The following is a 20,127-nucleotide window of genomic DNA, read 5'->3' as shown; positions in this document are numbered from 1 at the left end:
CCCAATATTGAATATGTGCACGTGTCTTTGTATTATTATGTTTTTATGTATGCAAACTCTATAAATAAAATATTTGAATGATGACTACAGTAGTTATGATGTTTTAGGTTAGAGTAAACTTCTCTAAGAAAAATATTTCAGTGCAACTATGAATAAACAGAAAAGAACAATCGTACCACAAAAATGCTGGCGCTTAAGTAGGATCAACAAGTGTCCACTAGGAACTGGTCTGGTATCGAGTGAGTCATGGTGCTCTTTAAGTGGTTTACATAGTAATGAGATTGAATCAGTAAAAACAGTTGTTACTTACTAACAATCTGAACAGCTAATTTAAATACTTTAAATATTCAATTCAAACTGCTCTAATAAATTTGTATCATCGACGGTTTGGTTGACTTATTAGCATGACAACATCCCATTGCACCATGCATTCTCTGCTTTTAAAAGCACTGTTGATTCTGTCCAGGTACAAAATAAACATCAGCATGACAGATAGACAGGGTGATTTAAAGAGGAATGTGTGCATTAATGAGTTGCATGGAATTCCAGTTACTTGTACATGCAGAACCCAAAGGTGAGCAAAGATGAGCTCAGCATACTTTCTTCAGTGGCTTAAAACACTCATACACACAGGTAACGCCTCTGCACGTGTCTAAGGACAATCTCATGTCCACGCAGATCGAGGTGTTTGACGTGAAAAGCGACCACTAGGCAGGTGTTGAGTTCCAGCCTTGTCCCCTTTTGACTATAGCTGGGAGGGGAGGATGGTCTCAATCTCTGCTCCCCGGAGAAGACTGGCTCAGCTGGTCGAACCAGTCACGATAGCAAGGCGGCGACAGAGACGTGTTTACTAAAGACACAATAAGGTCAGGGATCTAATATCAGCCTTATAATGCGAGAGGAAGTGGGCTGAGGGAGACCAGAACACGTTTTAGGGATGGTTTGCTGATGTTTTTCTGACTCAAGAAGCGGATTTGGGCGAAAGCTAAAAATGGGCAGATTGCAGTGATGACTAGTTGCTCACATTGGCTGGTGACGGGGAGTAATTTAACACCAGACAGAGAGAGGCCATTTAGAATGGGAGGAGATAGCAGCGATATGTCAGAACTTGACAGAAAGAGTCAATGGACTGAGGGTGTGTAAGTGAGACAGACGGCCACAGACGGGTAAGTCTCAACTTTTAGTACATGATCTCTTCTTGTGAAGTATTACCATAAAACAGATAGATTAAAATAGATTTTGACATCAAATAAGTAAAAAGAAGAACACTTAAGCACACTTTTAAAAAGAGCACTTGTCACTTAAATGCGAACTGAGTGTAAAGTTAAAATGTAAAAAAACTATTATACATCTTCATTTAATTGCAGATAATTAATAAATGCAGTTAAGTGTCCGAGAACATTGCACTCAGTTCACACTGAAGTATATTCTTGAAAAGTTAAAGACAACAGAAGTAATCATAAAATTACATATAAAGAAGTCCTAAGTGGGTCAAAAGCACTTTAACGTTCAGCCAGTTGCATTAATTGGCTGAACTTTAGAGTGCTTTTGACCCACTTAATACATATTTAAATGATTACTTGTTGTCTTTTGAAATATGCTTAACGTGTACTGCAGAATGTACTGACAATAATTTATGGTAAACTGAAATATACTTGAATATAATTTCTATTAAAGCTTGTATGTCATGTATTTAATTACACATTTGTAATGATGATGTTGCACAATATATTAACTTTAAAAGTAATATTGAATAACACACCAACCCTCCTGAACTCTCTTCAAGCACACTTAAATGGCCTTTTATTTTATTAATATTATATTGCCCGCAAGTACAGTTGAGTTTTGAGGTACACTACAAGTGCACATTCAGTACAATTAAGCACACCTCTTTTTTCACAAGGGTGTTCACCAAATCAAATGAAAAAACTCTAATTGTTGTTGTTTTCCCTCAAGTCTGTATTCCAGGACATTTCAAAGTTCTCCAAATCTTCAAGGGACTAGGGAAATGATTCTACCATGGAGTATTCTCCTTTTTTGTTGACTCTTGGTGTTTAAAAAGAGTTACATATCTTCAACACATGAAGAAGAACCTCAACTATTGAATAACTCACCAACCTCCAGGTGCCGGTTATTGTTTACATATCAACATGTAATTTTCCTCAGTCATTTTCCTTGTAGAAGAAGGATATCTCCAACCATCGTCGGACTCCAATCATGTCAAACTCTCACGAGCAGAGCCTCAACGAGAACATCGTCTTCGCTCCATTGACAGAGTCCAGTCCGGGCTTCTTGCACTGCGAGGAAGAGCGCTATTGTGTGGAAAGCCTGGTGAGCTCCGGTGCTGAGGCTTTCTTCTCCAAACTCCACGAAGAACAAATCAGATCGTTCCTGTCCCCCGGTGAGGTGAACCAGATCTCCAGCTGGGCCGAGGACTATCATCAAAGTGATGCAATCCAGGAAGATGGAAATGGCGAGGTGGACGTTGGTTCTGATGGGGAGGACTTCTCTGGACATTATTTTCCCACTGAGTCCGACACTCCAGCTCCATGCTTGGAACTGGGATGGCCGGAAAGGACCATCTGGATGGACATGGGACAGATTCACGTCTACACCAACCCTCCTGCAGAACAGGCGCCCTCTATTCGGGAAGTCCTCAGGAGCCACCTACAAGGAGCCACTAAGGTAAAACCAGATCCTTGAAGCTTAAAAAAAGAGGTTGAGCTTAAAGGTGGGGTAAGCGATTTCTGGCAGCCAATGTTGACATTGAAATCACCAAAACAAACACACCCCTACCCCAAAAGGGTCTCGCCCCTATTTTGATAGCTCCGCCCCACACATACGTACGCAGCCCAAACAAATCAAAACCAATGTTACACTATGTATACACCGGACGCGGCGCGACACTATAGAACTCATTATAATCAGTGATGCTGTCTACACCATAGTTATATATATACATATGTATGGTCTACACTGGATGCAGCGCGGCACGACATGACACGACAAATCCCCGACAGAAAACTGCTGCTGCATTCTATTCATGATGTATTGACACAAATTTCAAATGATTTTCAATGGTCGCTTTGCCGCGTCCAGTGTACTAGACAGACTTTAGCTGTTACGGCACAGACTCTGTGTTACTCACCTATCGAGAAGAAACAAAGCAACCTCGGCGTCCGAACCTCGGAGACCATCCGCTCCTTGAGTTCTCTCCAGCGCTGGAAAGCTGATCCGATATTTACACGGGTCCTACTTCTTGCCTTATTGCCTTGAGCCTTCTTTTGTTCCACAGACGTTTTCCTCTATTGTTTTTTATCCGCCATCTCTATCTTTCTGTCGCTCGGCTCGGCTAATGTCCGTCCCGTGCACTGAACGCTCTCTCCTCCACATCATGAGTAGACACGCCCCTTACTGCTGATTGGCTACAAGTTTGTTTTGCTAGTCGGTCCGAATCAGTTTTCTAAAGCGCTTTTGGAGAATTTCTTACTCCACCTTTAAGGGCCATTCACAACGATAACTATAACAATTAAAGATATAGTTTTAAAAATTGTTCTACATATAAAAGAATAGCAGATTCCACACCACAACTATAACGATAGCGGCACTGAGGAACGATATCCTTGGAATCACTTTCGAAAACAAACAATATTTTTTATCCCAGCTGATGAACCTTGAAAACATTGACAGCCAATCAGAATCCACCTCTGAGCTAGAGCTGGAGCATTTAACGTAGCAGGTGACAATAATAAACAATTCACATAGTTGGTATTGTAGTTATCTTCATGGTTATCATTTTTGGTGTGAATATGGGCCATTACACTGTAAATAATTATCATAATTTTAATGGTAAAAGACTGTACTGCTACAGTAACATTACAGTACAGTAATTGGTTAATGAAAGGGTGTAAAACTGTAATGGTAAATTTTATTTTTGTAAGTGGGAAAAAAACAAGCCATCTTATAATTTATAGCGAAAAACCATAAATTGACATTCCCTGTGTTACACTTCACATTTGATGTTTTTTCATTGAAATAATTGTTTCTTAGTTTTCTAATTGATTGTACGTTTGTTTGTTTTTTGTTATGTCTTATGTTGTTAAATTAATGTTTATTGCTTTATTTATGTGTCATGTGTAACCAGGATGGTGTTTTATATTTGTGTGCAACTTCTATATACAATATATCTATATGCTATCTATATATTTCTATATACTGTATTAGTATTTATTTTAGCTTGAGGAAAAGCTACTTGAGCTTTGATTCGTCGTGCAGTGTTTTTATGGTGGTGAAACAGATTTGAGTACTTCAGTAGGTTGGTATATTAACATTAAATTAGTTGATGAAATATAAAAAAATTGTTACTGTCAATTTAAGTTCAATCTGTAAAGCCTAAAGTGTTGCTACAGATTTTTTACAGTAATTTTCCACAACCACAGCTGCTGTTTTTTTTCTTTTTCTTTTTTTAATCATACATTTGACATCTTTTTTAAGAGTGTAGTTGGTTGAATGTAAAAAGAGGAAATCATGTTAAAAGCAGGCAACTTTAAATGACATTTCATATGAAGATTCATCTGCAGGAAGTCTGCTAGAACATTTCCAGTAAGCATAGTTTTTTGCATTTGTGTTGGGCAGCTGATCGCCGTGGTAACAGATAAATTGTCAGACAACGCTGTGATCGATGACCTCCAAAATGCTGCATCACGGGGAGTTCCTGTGTACATCATCCTCAACAAAAGATCCGTGGAAAAGAACTGCTTTTCACACCAGCTTCAACATCCGGTGAGTGGATATAGTAAGCTAAAACTAATTTAAAATTTTCTTTTTAACTATTAACATTTTTTTTTAATTTGCAGTGATGTTATTGAAGAACCTTTTTTGGCTCCCCAAAGCACCTTTTAATGAACAGTTCTTAAAAGACAGTTCCATTTTTTAGTGTGAAGAACATTTTAAAAATCTAAAGAACATTTTTTCACTATACAGAACATTTTGTGGAATAGAAATGTTCCATGGATGTTAGAAGTTCTTCTATAACCTTGATTTTTACATTTGTATTTAGTTTAACTTGATGTACTAACTAAAACTAAAACTGAAATAAAAATGTATAAAAAATTGAAATATTTAGATGATTAAAAAAATTACTAACACACAAAATTAACTCAAATTAAAATAGAAAAAAAGCAAATATATTCATAAAAACTAATAGTTTATCGATACTAAAATAACATATAATATAGCGATTAATGACTCGGTGTTCTACATGATTTTGTCCTGGTTTTCATGATAATATTTCAAGCCAGTTATGCAACTTTTAGACCACAAAACCTCCGTGCACACCTTAACAGACTGAACTTTAGGCTGTCCCTCTAAACAAAAGACTCAGACACACCTTAGTGGATAACTCTGCATCTGTTAGCAAATGTTACTCTTCATCACAGAGTATATTTCTCTTTCTGTCTCTGCAAGTATGAATGAGAAGAACTCACAAAGCAGTGATGAACAGGTTCAGCCACATTCATCTGGTGCAGATGGTTGCCGTGCGGTTGGGGAATGTTTGGGTTTAAATCTCTCCACATCTCTGAAACTTAACAGGAACTGACCTTTAGTTAAATGTTTGGAATGCATTGGAAATCAACCGAACAATCAGTTGATCTGTGCACCGAAGAGAAAAGGTTCTGAAACATTTGATTTTGCAATGTTGTTCACGTGAATCTCTTCCACATATTCCAGAATATTATGGTGCGCGTTCTTGGAGGTAAAACGTACCTGACGCGTGACACTAAGATAGTCGTCGGAGAACTGAAGGACAACTTTGTGTTGGTGGATCTGGAGACGGTGATGTTTGGGAGCTACAGGTAAAGAACTGTTTCATAAAAGAGCTCATAAATCAGCCAAGAAACGCATTAACTGCAGTTGAAGACTTGCTCAAGGGAACAAGGGTGGGGAACATTCTGGGATTTGAACCAACTTTTGGCTTGCCAGCTCATACCTTTAAATACTATAAGCCACACCACCCCTACATTATACAGACAATTAGAGAAATTAACAATTTGTGGGAACGATTCGTTTGTCTCTTTCACAGGTGTTAAGGTACACTACTTTTTAAAAAAAAATACATATTTTTTTGAAAGAAGTCTCAGGTTCACAGAGGCTGCCTTTATTTCATCAAAAATACAGTAAAACAGTAATGACTAATGACTGCTAGTTGACATGTTGTTGCAAAGTTTATTTTAAATGGAAATCTTCTGTAACATTATAGCCTAAATGTATTTACTGCTAATCAAATGCATTCAAATGCACAAATATTAATTTCTTTAAAAAAAATCTTATGGGCCCCCAAATTTGTAATGGTAGTGTAAATAAATAATGACTTGTTCGCCTAAAATCGTTTACTTTCCGTCATTTTGTTTGAAATCCATGTGATTCCACACAAACACAATGGATTCACACTGTCAAGCACCAAAAGAAAAAAGTAGCACTATAAACCTATCATAAAAATATTTTTTTTGTTTTTTTTTTGCTTTGAGACAGACGAGATTGAGATTGGAATGATTCTGAAAATATAAAAGTCCAAAAACATCACATTCAAAGCAAGTCGTTGTCTGTTAAGAGACATGTGCGTTATGAAACGCCATGTTTGAAATATGTAGAAGAATGAGTTTTGAATTCCGCACGAGTTTTATGATGATACTTAGTTGTTTTGTGGGAGTTGTCCATCTTCTAAATCCTTTATAATCTCTTGATTTGTTGTCTTTGTCTTGGTCAGTTTTAGCTGGACCGATGCTCACCTGCACCGTCAGCTCGTCACTGTTTTGAGCGGCCGGGCCGTTGAATCTTTCGATCAACAGTTTCGGATCCTCTATGCTGCCTCGCTCCCAATCCCAGATGCGTGGAAAACTGGAAAACCAGCTACCGAGCCCAAAACATTTAAAAAACTACAGCCACTGAACATTAATATCAACAAAGTTGAACTCAAAGAGTTTGTCTCCAGTCCTCCACCTCCACCTACCGACAACCCCCTGGACTGGGAGGCGATGGGGGTCATCCAGAGATTCCCGGACAGCCCTCTAACTCCACCTGATGCTGCTGAGGTGCCGTTTCATCATCGACAGCTCCTGGAACGGCATCCGGGAAGATGGGAGCCTCCCTACAATGACTTTAACAGCAGACTTATGCCTGGGTATCAAGAAGATGTTAAGTAAGTAACTGCACACCTCGGACTTTATATGTGACGGTCACTGTTGCCAACTTTCGCGAGACAAATAAAGCAACCACAGCTTCAAAAACAAGCCCAAAACAAGGCCAATATTTTTTGATCATTTATTATCATCAATATTATTTATTACCAATAAATGAGCCCGCAACATATTAAACTGAAACTACCCTTTTATCTGAAAAGCAAAAACCAGTTATTTTACAAAAATCTGCAAACTGCAACAAAGCAGGAACAAAACTCATCTCCAATCACCTGTGAGCAGAATAGGATTGGAGAGATGGAAAAGGAGAAAAACACAAGAGCTTCAAAGGGGAGCTGTAACAGAGCCACATATTTTTAGCCTACTAAAATATTGGCTATTCGAACTAAATCTACTCTTAATTAGTGTAGGCCTACTTGTTTATTTTATTTTATTTTTTTTAACAGCCCGTGATAATTAATACATTACAAAATCATTGTAAAAATTAGGCTACCTTATAAAGGAAAAAAGTAACCCCGCTCTTCTACGTCTACTACTATCCAGTGTTGCCAATTTAGCTAGATTTAGCGACTTCCCCGCCCCTTTTGAGACTTTTTCAAAAGTTTAGGGACAAATATAGCAACTTCTTGGACAAACCTTGTCTAAGTTCTCCTCTTGCCCACTGATCTACAATCATCTTTATATAGATCAGTGAATTTGCCATTGTGATGTCATCTAGTGACATTTAGCTACCAGTTTTAGCTACTTTCAGTTGAAAGCAGTTGGCAACACTGCTACTATCATCGCTTGGATTACAGCGTCACGCGCCTTCCTTTTGAACATGATTTTTCTTCAATCCCTCATTGAAGAAAAATCACATTCAAAAAGAAGGCACGTGCGGATTTTACAAATGGTGGAATATTTGACAAATTACGCTACAGCACTTATATTTTTACACTGATTGGCTATTAACTGTGAGCAGACAGAGTGTCAATCAATGCATTGTGACGTGACATGTGGCCAAGTATGGTGACCCATACTCAGAATTAGTGCTCTGCATTTAACCCATCCAAAGTGCGCACACACACAGCAGTGAACACACACACACACCGTGAACACACACCCGGAGCAGTGGGCAGCCATTTATGCTGCGGCGCCCGGGGAGCAGTTGGGGGTTCGGTGCCTTGCTCAAGGGCACCTCAGTCGTGGTATTGAAGGTGGAAGAGAGCGCTGTACATTCACTCCCCCCACCTACAATCCCTGCCGGTACGAGACTCGAACCTGCAACCTTTGGGTTACGAGTCCGACTCTAACCATTAGGCCACGACTTCCCCCCTTTGGAATACAGTGAACATAAATGAAAAGAAACGAAGTTGCTTGTCAGGTTTTCCTAACAAGTAACCATCTTTTTAAAAATAAGCCCAAAATACCGCAACCCATGACCGGGATTTTTTCACGCAACTTTACAAAAAAAGAAGCCCAAAGTCGCGTATAATACGCGGACTTGGCAACTCTGGTGACGGTCTCACGATTACTTAAAGCAGTGGTTCCCAACACTGGTCCTGGAGGCACCCCAACACTGCACATTTTGCATGTCTCCTTTCTCTGACACACCAATGTCAGGTCTTGAAGTCTCTACTAATGTGCTGATGACCTGAATCAGGTGTGTTTGATTAAGGAGACATGCAAAACGTGCAGTGTTGGGGTGCCTCCAGGACCAGGGTTGGGAACCACTGACTTAAAGGAAGAGTGCTCACAAAAATATGAGAAAACAACAACTACAACTAAACAACTAAAAATAACTGGTAACTATATATTAGCTTTGTGTAACAAAAAATGTAAATATAAAATTGTGATAACGTCAAAGACCACAATCCTGAAGCTGCTTCCTGTTGTATTTCAGAATTAGGTCAAATATTCGCTCCAAAGGCATTTTCTTTACCAACTTTTTTTTTACTCAGTCTTATCTCTTCACGTTTCAGGTTTAGTTCAATGTTTCTGTCAGATCTAAGGCATCCGGAATATCAAAGACCAAGGTCAGTATTTCTCAAAAGGCTTTTCATATAATCTGATGTACAGATGCATTGTTAGACTTGTTTGAGCTTAACATACTTGGTCTTTTTCTGTTCTAGGCGACATTACTCTCCAGGAGAAATGCACTGCAATGAGGTGGTGAACAGGTAAATATTACAACCGCTCCAAAACAGACATTCAGAAAGACCAGTGGAGTGAAAGACCAACAGGTCGGCAAATATTTGGATAGATGTTAACAAAAGTTGTGCTAATCTCTTTCATCCAAAGGCCTCCTCTGCAGATTCCTGACAGAATCCAGTATCCTCTACTGAATGCTGAAAGCGAGGAGAGGTTTCCGCTGTACACATCTCGCGCCCACCGAATGGACATGACATCAGAGGAAGAGCTGGGACCCGCTGCGAGACGAGAGCCTTACCAGAGGAGGGACAGAGCTTTAGGAGATACAATGAACCCTGAAGGAACCACACAAGCTCATTTTAAGGTATATGCTGCTATACATTAACATACAACAAACGTTCAGCTCTAAAATTTGATTGCATCAACCACATTCTGAGCTCTCATAAAATTGCCTATATATGCATGTCAATTAAATAATATGTTATGATATTATTATGCAATTGAATCTAAATAAATTCTATTTCGATGAATTCAATTGATACTAAAGCAATAAAGCCTCAGTTCATGTGCTAAGCACATGTGTTAAAATGATTGCACTAGAGTTACCAAAAAATATTGTTTATAAGTGTTTACATTTTGGCACATTCATAATTCAACCTACTGATGTTTCAAATACATTTAATAAAATGTTACAGACCTCAAACTTTTTAAAAGTTTATATATATATATATATATATGCACACACACAGAAAAAATTCTCAATTAAATAATTGCAACTTTAAGCAGCATTTGAACAGAAAAATTTGCATTAAATTACCAATAAACTAGAAACAACCATAATTTATATAACTGACCTCACTGTGTAGAGATAAACAGCTAAATATTATATAAATATTTTGTGATATTATTTTGTATATTGCCACAAAAAAAATGCACTGCAGACATTACTGTCTAATACTATGTTAGCTTTACGTAACCAAAATGTAAAAATATATTAAATTATCATAAAAGTCATTATTCATCCAAGTAATTATTCATGACAATTTTAAACAACAATTAATATTTTAAACACCACCAATAAAATTAGAAACAACATCTAAAAATGACATTAAATGGTAGTGATAAGCAGCAGAATTTGACTAAATATTATATTATTTTGTATATGTATGTAAGTATGTATAATGCAGAGCAGACATCACAGTCTAACACTAAATGTTAACTTTGTGTAAAATATTAAAAACTACTATTATAAAAGTCATTATTTAATTCTTTGGTGTATATATATATATAGACATATGTATGTATATATATATACGTGTGTTGTTTTCTCTCACAGAAGCCGCCAGAACTGTCACGGAGCAAGACTTTCAGCACTTTGAGCGACATTCTTAAACGGGTCAATGCACGTGTGAGTTCTTCAGGACAGCAGAGGACAGACAACCAGGCGCCGGGCGTCAGCAAATCCACACTGGACCTCAATCTACAGCGTTCAGACATGCCATCAAACGCTCGAACCACCGTAAGTGAGATCAAGATTTCTCATTCATATGCATTTTATGTGGCAGCTTTCGGGAAAAAAGATAAACATACAATTAGCCCTAGAAAGAGTCATAAAAACAGTCACGTTACCACTGATATTTCAGGCATATTTCAGACCATTATTAATGGAACATGGTTATTTTGAATTGATTTCCATGAACCACATCTGTGGCATGTTGTCAGTTATAACTTATTCCTCAGTAAACATGTTTACAGTAAATACATGTACAACAGAAGCCTAGAAGAACGGTATTCTAGATTTAAAATATACAACATCACACTGTCTCAAAAGTACACTAAAGTTTAGGGTCAGTAAGATTTATTTATTTATTTTTCATTTTAAAGAAATTCAATAAGGGTGAAATAAATTGATTACAAAGTTGATTACAAAATTACATTAAATACTACACCGTTACATTGAAATAAATGTATTTAAATGTATCACAATTTCAAAAAATAAAATAAAATAAGCAGCACAATTGTTTTCAAGATTTATAATAATCAGAAATGTTTCTTGAGCAGCAAATCAGCATATTAGAATGATTTCTGAAGGGTCGTGTGACACTGAAGACTGGAGTAATGATGCTGAAAATTCAGTTTTGCATCTCGGGAATAAATTACATTTTCAAATATATATTCAGTTAGCAAACAGTTATTTGAAATTGTAATAATATTGTACAATATTGCTGTTTTTACTGTTGAGCCAAAGAGACCTTCTTTTTACCAGCCCCAACCTTTTGAATGGTAGTGTATAACAACAACACATACATTTTAAATTAAACATTACGTTACTTTGATCGTTTATCAAAATCTCTTGCTATTGTAGGATTGGTCATGTACATTATTAAGGCAATAACATTAATTACATTGTTAATGCTTAATCATAAGTTCATCATCCTAGAATTGTATTTAAATGTAATATAAATCAAATTTCATTTCATTTCAAAATGTTAAAAAATATATATATTTTATTTTCTCACACTCAAAGTCATTAAGTGAGCCTGATGTTCCTTTAGAACCCTAAGAAATGACCCACTGCTATTGTCTTTCAGAACTGTGATAACCTGCCCTTGACTCCAGCTCTGGCACTTATGAAAAAGCGAAACGATGAGATTAAATCGGGACTGCTGAGGAGCATGCCCAGTGTGTTTGCACCGGGTTTCAGAACTCCCCAGTTTGGCCTGCAGAGGGAGACATGGAGGGCTCCGTTCAGAAGTCACAGAAGTGAGGAGGAGCACTGATGTTATGCAGGAAAGCCCAGGCAATGACATCACCAGAGTTACAATAATTCCCACATATGTAAATATGTAAATGTTACTGTAATAAACAGGGCTGCAGGTAAAAGGGGGTTTTCCTGCTTACAGAAAATAAATATTCATCAGCAATGATGTTACACTTGAAAAATAAGACTATTAATATATGCCTGATTTAAATGTGTTATTGAAAGATGTGATGGACTGTCACTGCATTTAAATGCCAGCTGTTTATACTGTCGTATCGTTTAAGACATACCTTCATTTGAACTACATTTATAAAATCGAATACCACAAAGAATTTTAGAGGCTGGCTCTTTCTGTTCAATTATGCTGTGTTTAAAGTCAATATGAAATTTTGTCCATCCATTGGTCGAAAAGGACAATTGTTTCAAAGGTGGAATACGTTATTAATTTAGATTTTTTTTCTTCTTCTTTGAAATAATATGCACTGATGAATCATTCAAAATAAGATTAGGAATAATAAATGAATAAATGCACTGTAAAAAAGAAAAACACTGACGTATAAAATACTCTGTCTTTCTACTTCAAAATCGTATGTTTACTGTAATTCAATGTGTTACTTAATGTTTCTTTGTCATTATTTGGAAAATTTACTGGCAATTTTTGAGTGAAAAATGTTTCAAAGTAAATCCTGCTCCATTGTTATTATTATTATTTTTATTTTATTTCTTTTAAGTGTTAGAGTCAATTTGAATTTCATGTTGACTTTAAATCATTAGATCTGTCTGGATGGGCTGCTAAGATTAAACAGAAATATAAAAAAGTTTGTGACAATAGATTTAAATATTGAAGAAAAAAAAACATTGAAATATTATCATCCCTGACATAAAATATGATTTTATATCATTATTTGATTACTAAAGGCAGAGAAAGGAATATCCCCTATCCCCGCACTTTAAAACTGGCTCATCATCATTTATGAAAAAAAAAGAAAGCTGACGAGTCATTAGTCAAACACACTTTATGCGCCTGTGTGTGTGTGGGGGTGTGTGTGTGTGTGTACGTGTGGGTTTATTTATGACGTTTAGGAACTTACAAATCCGGTTTCACGTGTGAGTGCTTCAGACACTGCATAGACGCAGCTCACTAGAGAAGATCTGATTGTTATTCTCAGCATCTGTCAGAGTGTGAAGTGTGTAAGACAGACGTGTCGTGGAGGATGAAGCTGCTCTATGTACTGCTCCTGGCTGTGGCTGTCCTAGCTCTGGCTGCAGGACACCGGGTGGAATCTGGATGTCAGGACTTTGACATCAGTCAGGAAAATGTATGCTGCACAAAGTGTAAACCAGGTGAGTTTTGAAAAGGAATGATTAGCTTTGGGATAAAATGATTGCGAAAAGAAAATGGATAAATATTTACTTTTTGATTTTATTTTTGCTTGATGTAGAAGAGCCATGTTTTTAAGGATTATGATTGTGGGTAGGAATAATTTTATACAAATTTTGGAAAGAAAAAATAATTGATTGAATTCATACTGATTTTTTGTCAGCCCCAAGCTGGGGGTTTATGGAAGAGGCCTTTGGTTAAAAAATGTATATCGGTATTGATTTGAAAAAGTATGAATGCATGGGTAAAAAGAGATGGAAAAACAAAGGAAGAGAGGAAAAACAACACCTGGTACCATGGTATTCTTAGAGAGTACGATGTAAAATGTAATATTTTTATGAAGCTTTAAAAAAAAAAAGTAATGTAAAGAGAGATGCCTGGGTTTTTTCCTCAGTGGAAATAATGATGATTTAATTACTATTAATAACAATGTGTTATAAAGCAACACCAAAAAATAAATGTAAATAACAAATGGAAACCAGACGACAATTTCCATTTATTTCTGTCATGCATACTTTTGAATGCAGGCTATTTTATATTTTCATGAGTCGCTCAGATGTAAGAATTGAACACATAGTTACTGATCTGTGATGGAGAAAGTGTTTCGAAATGACTAAGCCACCAAACTGGACACAGAATTACTGTGATAAATGATAATATTGATGGCAGTGTGTTATCAAGCAACACCGCTCGAGTCAATGTAAATAGAGGTCACAGTATTTAGTCTGCTTTTAAATACACATGAAGACTGTGATATAAAGTGTCTCAGTTTCCCCTCATGATAAAGTGTGATCATGTGATAAAAACCACATCTGAAGGACTCATTCATCCTCAAGATGCATATCAAGGTTTACTTTCGATTTGATTATCGTGCATCAGAGATGCGTAATCGTCACCATAAGGAAACTTCATCAGATGTAGGATATGTTCAAAAGTCCACTTGTGATGATGTTATTAACTTGTTATTTTAATTACGTTAATTAAATTAGTTTTTCTTACTACAAATAAGCATAATCAAAAACAAACTATACATTTCTAATTCTTGAGTCACTCATGCCACTCATTAATTTATTAGTCGACTAGAGCCGGTGCCTAATATTAAATAGTCCTCATCCATTTATATCTCAATGTTTTATTGTTTGTTTATTTTAATACTAAATCTTTATTCATTTCCAGATGTTCAAAATGTATGTGTGTGTTTGTTGCAGGAAACCGTCGTGTGTCTACCTGTGGGTCAGATCCAAACACTTTATGTACTCCCTGTGAAAAAGGCACCTTTACCACCAGCCCATACGAGTGGATGTGTAAGATCTGTGAGCAGTGTAGTTCAGGTACAGCATTTAATGAATATATTTTTTCTTTTTAACTGATGTTCAGCCAGTACTCACATCCAAGATGTCTGATACTGCCGCATGTCCATGTGTCCTGCGCATCACCATACAAATGCCAAAAGAGCCCTTTACTGACAAATTCCGATTATTTTCCCAAAATCCCCAGTATGCTTAGAGGTTTGGGTGGGTCTTATGGAAAGGGCTTTATCAGGTTGCAGTTTACCTGTCGAGAAGAAACCCCAACATTCCATCAAATTCCTCCTTCCTGTAAAAACACTGGCAGTGTTTAACCTGTTGTCTGTCTCTGTGTATTTTAGCAAGTCTTCGAACTTGCTTGAGCAGGAGTTTCTTTTACCACACTGGTTTAACACCTTTGACTCAGCATGCCACAGAAGCCACGCCCCAGACTCTTGCACTCTTGCTATTGGAGGAATACAAATACCTAGATATATACAGTGTATATATATATATATATATATATATATATATATATATATATATATATATATATATACAGTATAAATGCCACAATTCTCACAACTTTTTAACTTGACTTGCAACGCTGAGAAGAAAGGTCTGCTGAATTGCACAATATAAACGATATAAATTCTTGTTAACTATATAATATAAACTATATAATTCTTAATAATCTCCGAATTCTTAGAACAAAAAAAAAAATCTGAATTGCGAGACGTAAAATCGCAGTTTCAAGGGGGAAAAAAAAACAATCTTGTTTTTCGCCATGGAATAAAAAAGGCCACTGCGACTTTAACCTCACATTTGTAACTTTTTCTTGCAATTATGAATTTATATTTTACAATTCGGATTTTTCTTCTAGTTAACTCTGCTAGTTAAAAAGTCAGAATTGTGAGATGTAAAGTCATTATTTAATTCTTTGGTAATTCTTTGGTGTATGTATATATATATATATATATATATATATGTGTGTATGTGTATGTGTATATATATGTGGTTTTCTCACGGGTCTTTTGAGAAAAACTTCACAATTGTGAGATTAAAAAGTCACAATTACCATTTCATTTCCATAATTTACATTAACCCGCCAGCACGTGACGCAGAAAGCAGTAAGTATGACAGAAATAAATAGCAGAGTATGTGGGCATAATAAGGACCAACTGACTTCACTGATAACACTGGTCCCTGACAACACAGAAGGATTCTGAACACCCTGAACGGGTCTTTCGTTCAAAATTCATATGAATTATTGAAATTGTACCTACATTTTTTTCATGAATTTTACCTGTTAATAACTAATATGAATCTGACTGCAAGATCTTTCTTCTTTTAAGATACCAAACCAAAAGTGTTGCCAGGAAGTGACGCAGAAAGCAGTAAGTATGACAGAAATAAATAGCAAAAGTGGGCATAATAACAACCACATGTTCAAACTGACCTCACGGATAACACTGGGCCCTGACAACACAGAAGGATTCTGAACACCCTGAACGGGTCTTTCGTTCGAAATTCATATGGATTATTTAAAGTGTACCTACGTTTTTCATGATTTTGACCTGTTTTATTTTGTTAAAAAACTATTATTCATTCACGCTTGCTGAACAGTTGCACGACCTTAGATATTACTTTTTAAGAGGATAAGAGTAACAGACAAGCCTTGTAACAGATGTAAAACCATAAATTTGGTTTCCATTAGCATCTTTAAAGGGCATTTCAAGTGACTGACTCATTGTTGCTCTTCGCTACAGAGATCACTGCTGCTATTCTCATCATCTTCGCGCTCATCTGCTTAGTGATACCCGTTTCTACAATCCTCTTCCTGGAGTGGAGAAGAAGAAAGGCCACTCATAAACCCCATATTGAAAAGGAAACTCTTGCAGGTAAAGATATTTGTGTGTTTTCTTCAGTTATTCAGCATATATGTTTCCTAACACAACCATGTTTTTCTGCGTGTCTTTCAGGAGGACAGACTCAAGTGTCTCTTCTTGATGAGCCCAGCTTCTGTTTTCCTCAGCAGGAACGCGGCAGCAGCAGCAATCAGAGTTCGACGGCCTCGCTAGTCTCACATGATATCGGCCCTTTGGAAGCATGAACTTGTGTTGTGTAGCAAGCTGAACATAAATGAGCATTCATTTGTAGTTATATGTATAATGTCTATGTAATGTGTAATTTATTTACTGTATTCTACTGGAATCCTGTCGTTAATACTGTATTCATTATGTTTGTGATTTTTGTTGCCATTAAAGCAGCTGAAGTATATTTAAGATGTTGTTGAATGTTTTCATATTAAGCCCATGCTCTGAAACAATACATTTTGTACTTAAAATTGTTTACCACTCAGAAGCAAACCTTGCTCAAAATTTACTCAGATGACTTTTATAATGAAAACATCTAAGATGTCAAAAAAAGAAAAAACATTCTCAAATATGAGACCTTTAAACTTAATACAAGATCAGTTGTCCACTTGCCGTTTAAGAAAAGGGGTGTTCATGCTCAAAATGTGCTCTGACTTTTATTATGAAAAGATGTTAATACGAAAAAGAAAAAAGAAATCCTCAAATATGAGATCTGCAAACTCAGTACGAGTTCAGTAGCTCTTTAGCCTTTCAAAACAGAGAAACATTCATTGCTCAGGATGTGCCCAGATGACTTTTATTATGAAAGCGCAGGCCTATAAGATGTTAACACATATTACAAAAGAGAAAAAAAATCTTAAAAAATGAGACCTTCAACCGTCATACAAGCTCAGTTGCCTTTTGTCATTTAAGAAAAGAGGCATTCATGTTCAAAATGTGCTCTGATGACTTTTATTATGAAAAGATGTTAACATAATACGAAAAAGAAAAAAGAAATCCTCAAATATGAGATCTGCAAACTCAGTATGAATTCAGCTGCTCTTTAGCCTTTCTGAAAAGAGAGGCGTTCATGCGGCTGATGTCATCACCGTGCTACACATGCACAAAAGGTTACAGTGTGTGGGGGGTGCAGAGACCTCTGCACTGAAATTCTGTGGGCTGTCAGGATGTGACAGTGTTTGATATTTTATTTCAACACCATCAGAATTCCCCTGCATAGCATTAATTCAAATCCACCGAATTTCCAACGGCAAAAACCCTGAATCTTCACATTCTGGTAAAAGACTTTCTCAGGGTCTTTTCTGACCTCTGACCTTCAGATGAATGCGTCCCAATAATATCAGTAAACACAGATTTGCAGTTCTTTTTTAAGAACTGAAAATGAGGAACACACATTTCCAAAACAAATGCGCACTTGGAAAATGCTGAAATAAGGTGATTGTGCAGCACAACACAAAGATAGCAGAAATAAGGCATTATGCAAACATAAAAAATACAAGATATATGGTGTCTTCTCCTTCAATTAACTTTTCTTTTGTAAGTTTTTACAAAACATTTAGTTAAAGATCTTATTAAATGACTAAACAAATACCTGAAGATGAAAACATCTTTAATACAGGCATTTAAAGGCAGGGTAGGTGATTTGGTTCAAAAATATTTTTTTTGTTATGCTGGTTGAAAGTCCCTTCACATCCCGATAGCAATCACTAAAAATTAAGTTAAGTTAAAGTTCACCCAAAAATGAAGATTCTGTCATTAATTACTCACCATCATGACGTTCCACACCCGTAAGGCCTTTGTTCATCTTCTTTCATTTTTGGGTTAACTAACCCTTTAAGTGCTCTAAATGTATTTATATCGTCTGCGGAAGGTTTAGGACCATAAAGTGTTCATCCAATCATTTCCCTCAGTCGCTATCATTTCCCAAGGGCTACAATAGGCTGTTCTAGCTGCCTGTCAACCGATGTACTTGCAAACCTCTGCTCACCCCGTTCGCGCAGACATGATACGTCATCAGCGCGTTCCATTACACTATTGCAGACCGAGTGAGAATGGAAGGCGTTTTTATTGTAATATGTTTTCTCACCGGTGAATGAGACATGAGGTAATCTGACCCTCCACCAACGCCGTCTCTCATTGTGTCGCTGGTTAGCCTCTGGTCTGCCTGTGCGCGGTCATGTGTTTTGGAGGAGGCGTGGCTTTGGAGAGTGATTTGCAGGGAGGGTGGGATCTTATGCTTTCAAAGCTAGCTTGCTATTGCTAGTCTCTTGAAATCGCCTACCCTGCCTTTAACCAAAATCCCACTGACGACGGACCATGGAACCATGAATGCTAAAATTCGAACTCATTTCTGAGCTTTGGCCTACAAAAAATACATCATCCCTTCAGCACTCTGTGCCAGTGTTCGTTATGCAGGTGTACAATTAGCAACAGAGATTAAAAAATGACCATGTTGTACACACCTGTCACTGCAAACATTTGCAAAACAGGTTTTTAATCACCATATGAAGAGTTCATTTGCAAAAACCGATAAACGCCACTTTAAAAAAAAAAAATAGCTGATTGCCGTGCATTATTCTCCACATATAGCGCGATCTGAACCCTAAACACGTTTCGTCAAAAAAGCCGGTTCTGTCCACTTTCAAGGCATCGCGAATTCACGTTTTATTGCAGAAGCCGCTTTATTTGAACAGAAGCCGATAAGTCCATTTTAGCGAATCAGCGCACTGTATTCAGGTCAGGTGACAAGGATTCTTTCACTGAAAAAACGTGCTAGCTGAGAGGTGTTTCGTCAAAGCTGACTAAAAGTGATCGAGGATGGATCATTTCGACGAACTTGATGAACCTGTGACATCTTCTTCAGGGTGAAGAAGGAAAATAAAAGCTGCAAAAGCAGCGCGTTACAATAATGAGGGAAAAGATCAGTGTATTGCGTGTAATCACATCCATACAGTTTATGATCACAACAACAACAATGTTTGTCAGGCATCTACATTGTCATCTGAGGAGATTACAAAGATTAAACGAGTGTTTTTTTTAAACTCTAAAACATGAAATGTGGAGTTATCTGCTTTTGCCAAAAAACGACTGTTGGAGTTATCTGCTTTTGCTATAAAACAAATGTTTAATATGTAAAAAAAACATACTTTCAATTAACTTTAATTTTGTAAAAAAGTGATTATTACTTAATCAAAACAACCCAACTGCAGTTTGATTGAAATTACTTGGAATGCGCAATAAAAAAAACGTGATTTCTGAAAATTATTAATGAACTCTTCATATAATGAAGTAACTTTGACTCAATGTATTTTAGTGTTTATCATTAATTATGTACATCTCCCTTGGTGCCATCATGTTGTGTGATGTCCTTCAATTGGATTATACAATACTTGTTTAGACACTCAAAAGACAACACTAAGTTAGTCACATGTTCACTGTTGCTTACAGTTCTCTTTCTTGTCTTTGGCTTTGTGACGTCCTGCTTTGTCGCTCTGCC

General features: G+C 36.7%; 2 protein-coding genes and 1 long non-coding RNA gene across 4 annotated transcripts; all 3 read left to right on the top strand.

Annotated features, from left to right (window-relative positions):
- Positions 1 to 808: 808 nt before the first annotated feature.
- On the top strand, positions 809 to 12,569 carry LOC107582409 (uncharacterized). 2 transcript variants are annotated; one of them, XM_016268247.1, is made up of 10 exons: positions 809 to 1,166; positions 2,182 to 2,685; positions 4,636 to 4,782; positions 5,731 to 5,855; positions 6,767 to 7,198; positions 9,158 to 9,211; positions 9,308 to 9,355; positions 9,477 to 9,690; positions 10,663 to 10,845; positions 11,918 to 12,569. In XM_016268247.1, the coding sequence occupies exons 2-10, from the start codon at positions 2,218 to 2,220 to the stop codon at positions 12,104 to 12,106; spliced, it is 1,860 nt and encodes a 619-aa protein (XP_016123733.1). In that variant the 5' UTR covers positions 809 to 1,166; positions 2,182 to 2,217; the 3' UTR covers positions 12,107 to 12,569. The 2 variants fall into 2 exon arrangements, with proteins under 2 accessions (XP_016123733.1, XP_016123732.1); XM_016268246.1 differs by having other exon boundaries at positions 1,957 to 2,685.
- Positions 12,570 to 13,001: 432 nt separating this feature from the next.
- Positions 13,002 to 15,137, top strand: LOC107582445 (tumor necrosis factor receptor superfamily member 4-like). The gene is made up of 3 exons (XM_016268290.1): positions 13,002 to 13,431; positions 14,677 to 14,799; positions 15,121 to 15,137. The coding sequence occupies exons 1-3, from the start codon at positions 13,302 to 13,304 to the stop codon at positions 15,135 to 15,137; spliced, it is 270 nt and encodes an 89-aa protein (XP_016123776.1). The 5' UTR covers positions 13,002 to 13,301.
- A 723-nt stretch (positions 15,138 to 15,860) lies between these two features.
- LOC107582471 (uncharacterized) lies at positions 15,861 to 17,034 on the top strand. Its single transcript, XR_001608955.1, has 4 exons — positions 15,861 to 15,884; positions 16,110 to 16,151; positions 16,524 to 16,655; positions 16,737 to 17,034. It is a non-coding gene; the product is annotated as an uncharacterized lncRNA (long non-coding RNA).
- The last annotated feature ends 3,093 nt before the right edge of the window (positions 17,035 to 20,127 follow it).

This window comes from Sinocyclocheilus grahami, unplaced genomic scaffold (genome assembly GCF_001515645.1).
Source record: "Sinocyclocheilus grahami isolate Dianchi unplaced genomic scaffold, SAMN03320097.WGS_v1.1 scaffold44.1, whole genome shotgun sequence".
In the NCBI taxonomy this organism is placed as follows: Eukaryota; Metazoa; Chordata; class Actinopteri; order Cypriniformes; family Cyprinidae; genus Sinocyclocheilus; species Sinocyclocheilus grahami.
The sequence above is the reverse complement of the archived record's forward strand: the minus strand, read 5'-3'. Positions and strand labels throughout refer to the sequence as shown.

Bases quoted from the DNA above. Each gene is read 5' to 3' on its own strand.
- LOC107582445 (XM_016268290.1), top strand. From the start codon at position 13,302: ATGAAGCTGCTCTATGTACTGCTCCTGGCTGTGGCTGTCCTAGCTCTG. The intron at 13,432-14,676 runs GTGAGTTTTGAA...TGTTTGTTGCAG, and splicing joins CTGCACAAAGTGTAAACCAG to GAAACCGTCGTGTGTCTACC.
- LOC107582409 (XM_016268247.1), top strand. From the start codon at position 2,218: ATGTCAAACTCTCACGAGCAGAGCCTCAACGAGAACATCGTCTTCGCT. The intron at 2,686-4,635 runs GTAAAACCAGAT...TGTGTTGGGCAG, and splicing joins ACCTACAAGGAGCCACTAAG to CTGATCGCCGTGGTAACAGA. The intron at 7,199-9,157 runs GTAAGTAACTGC...TTCACGTTTCAG, and splicing joins GGGTATCAAGAAGATGTTAA to GTTTAGTTCAATGTTTCTGT.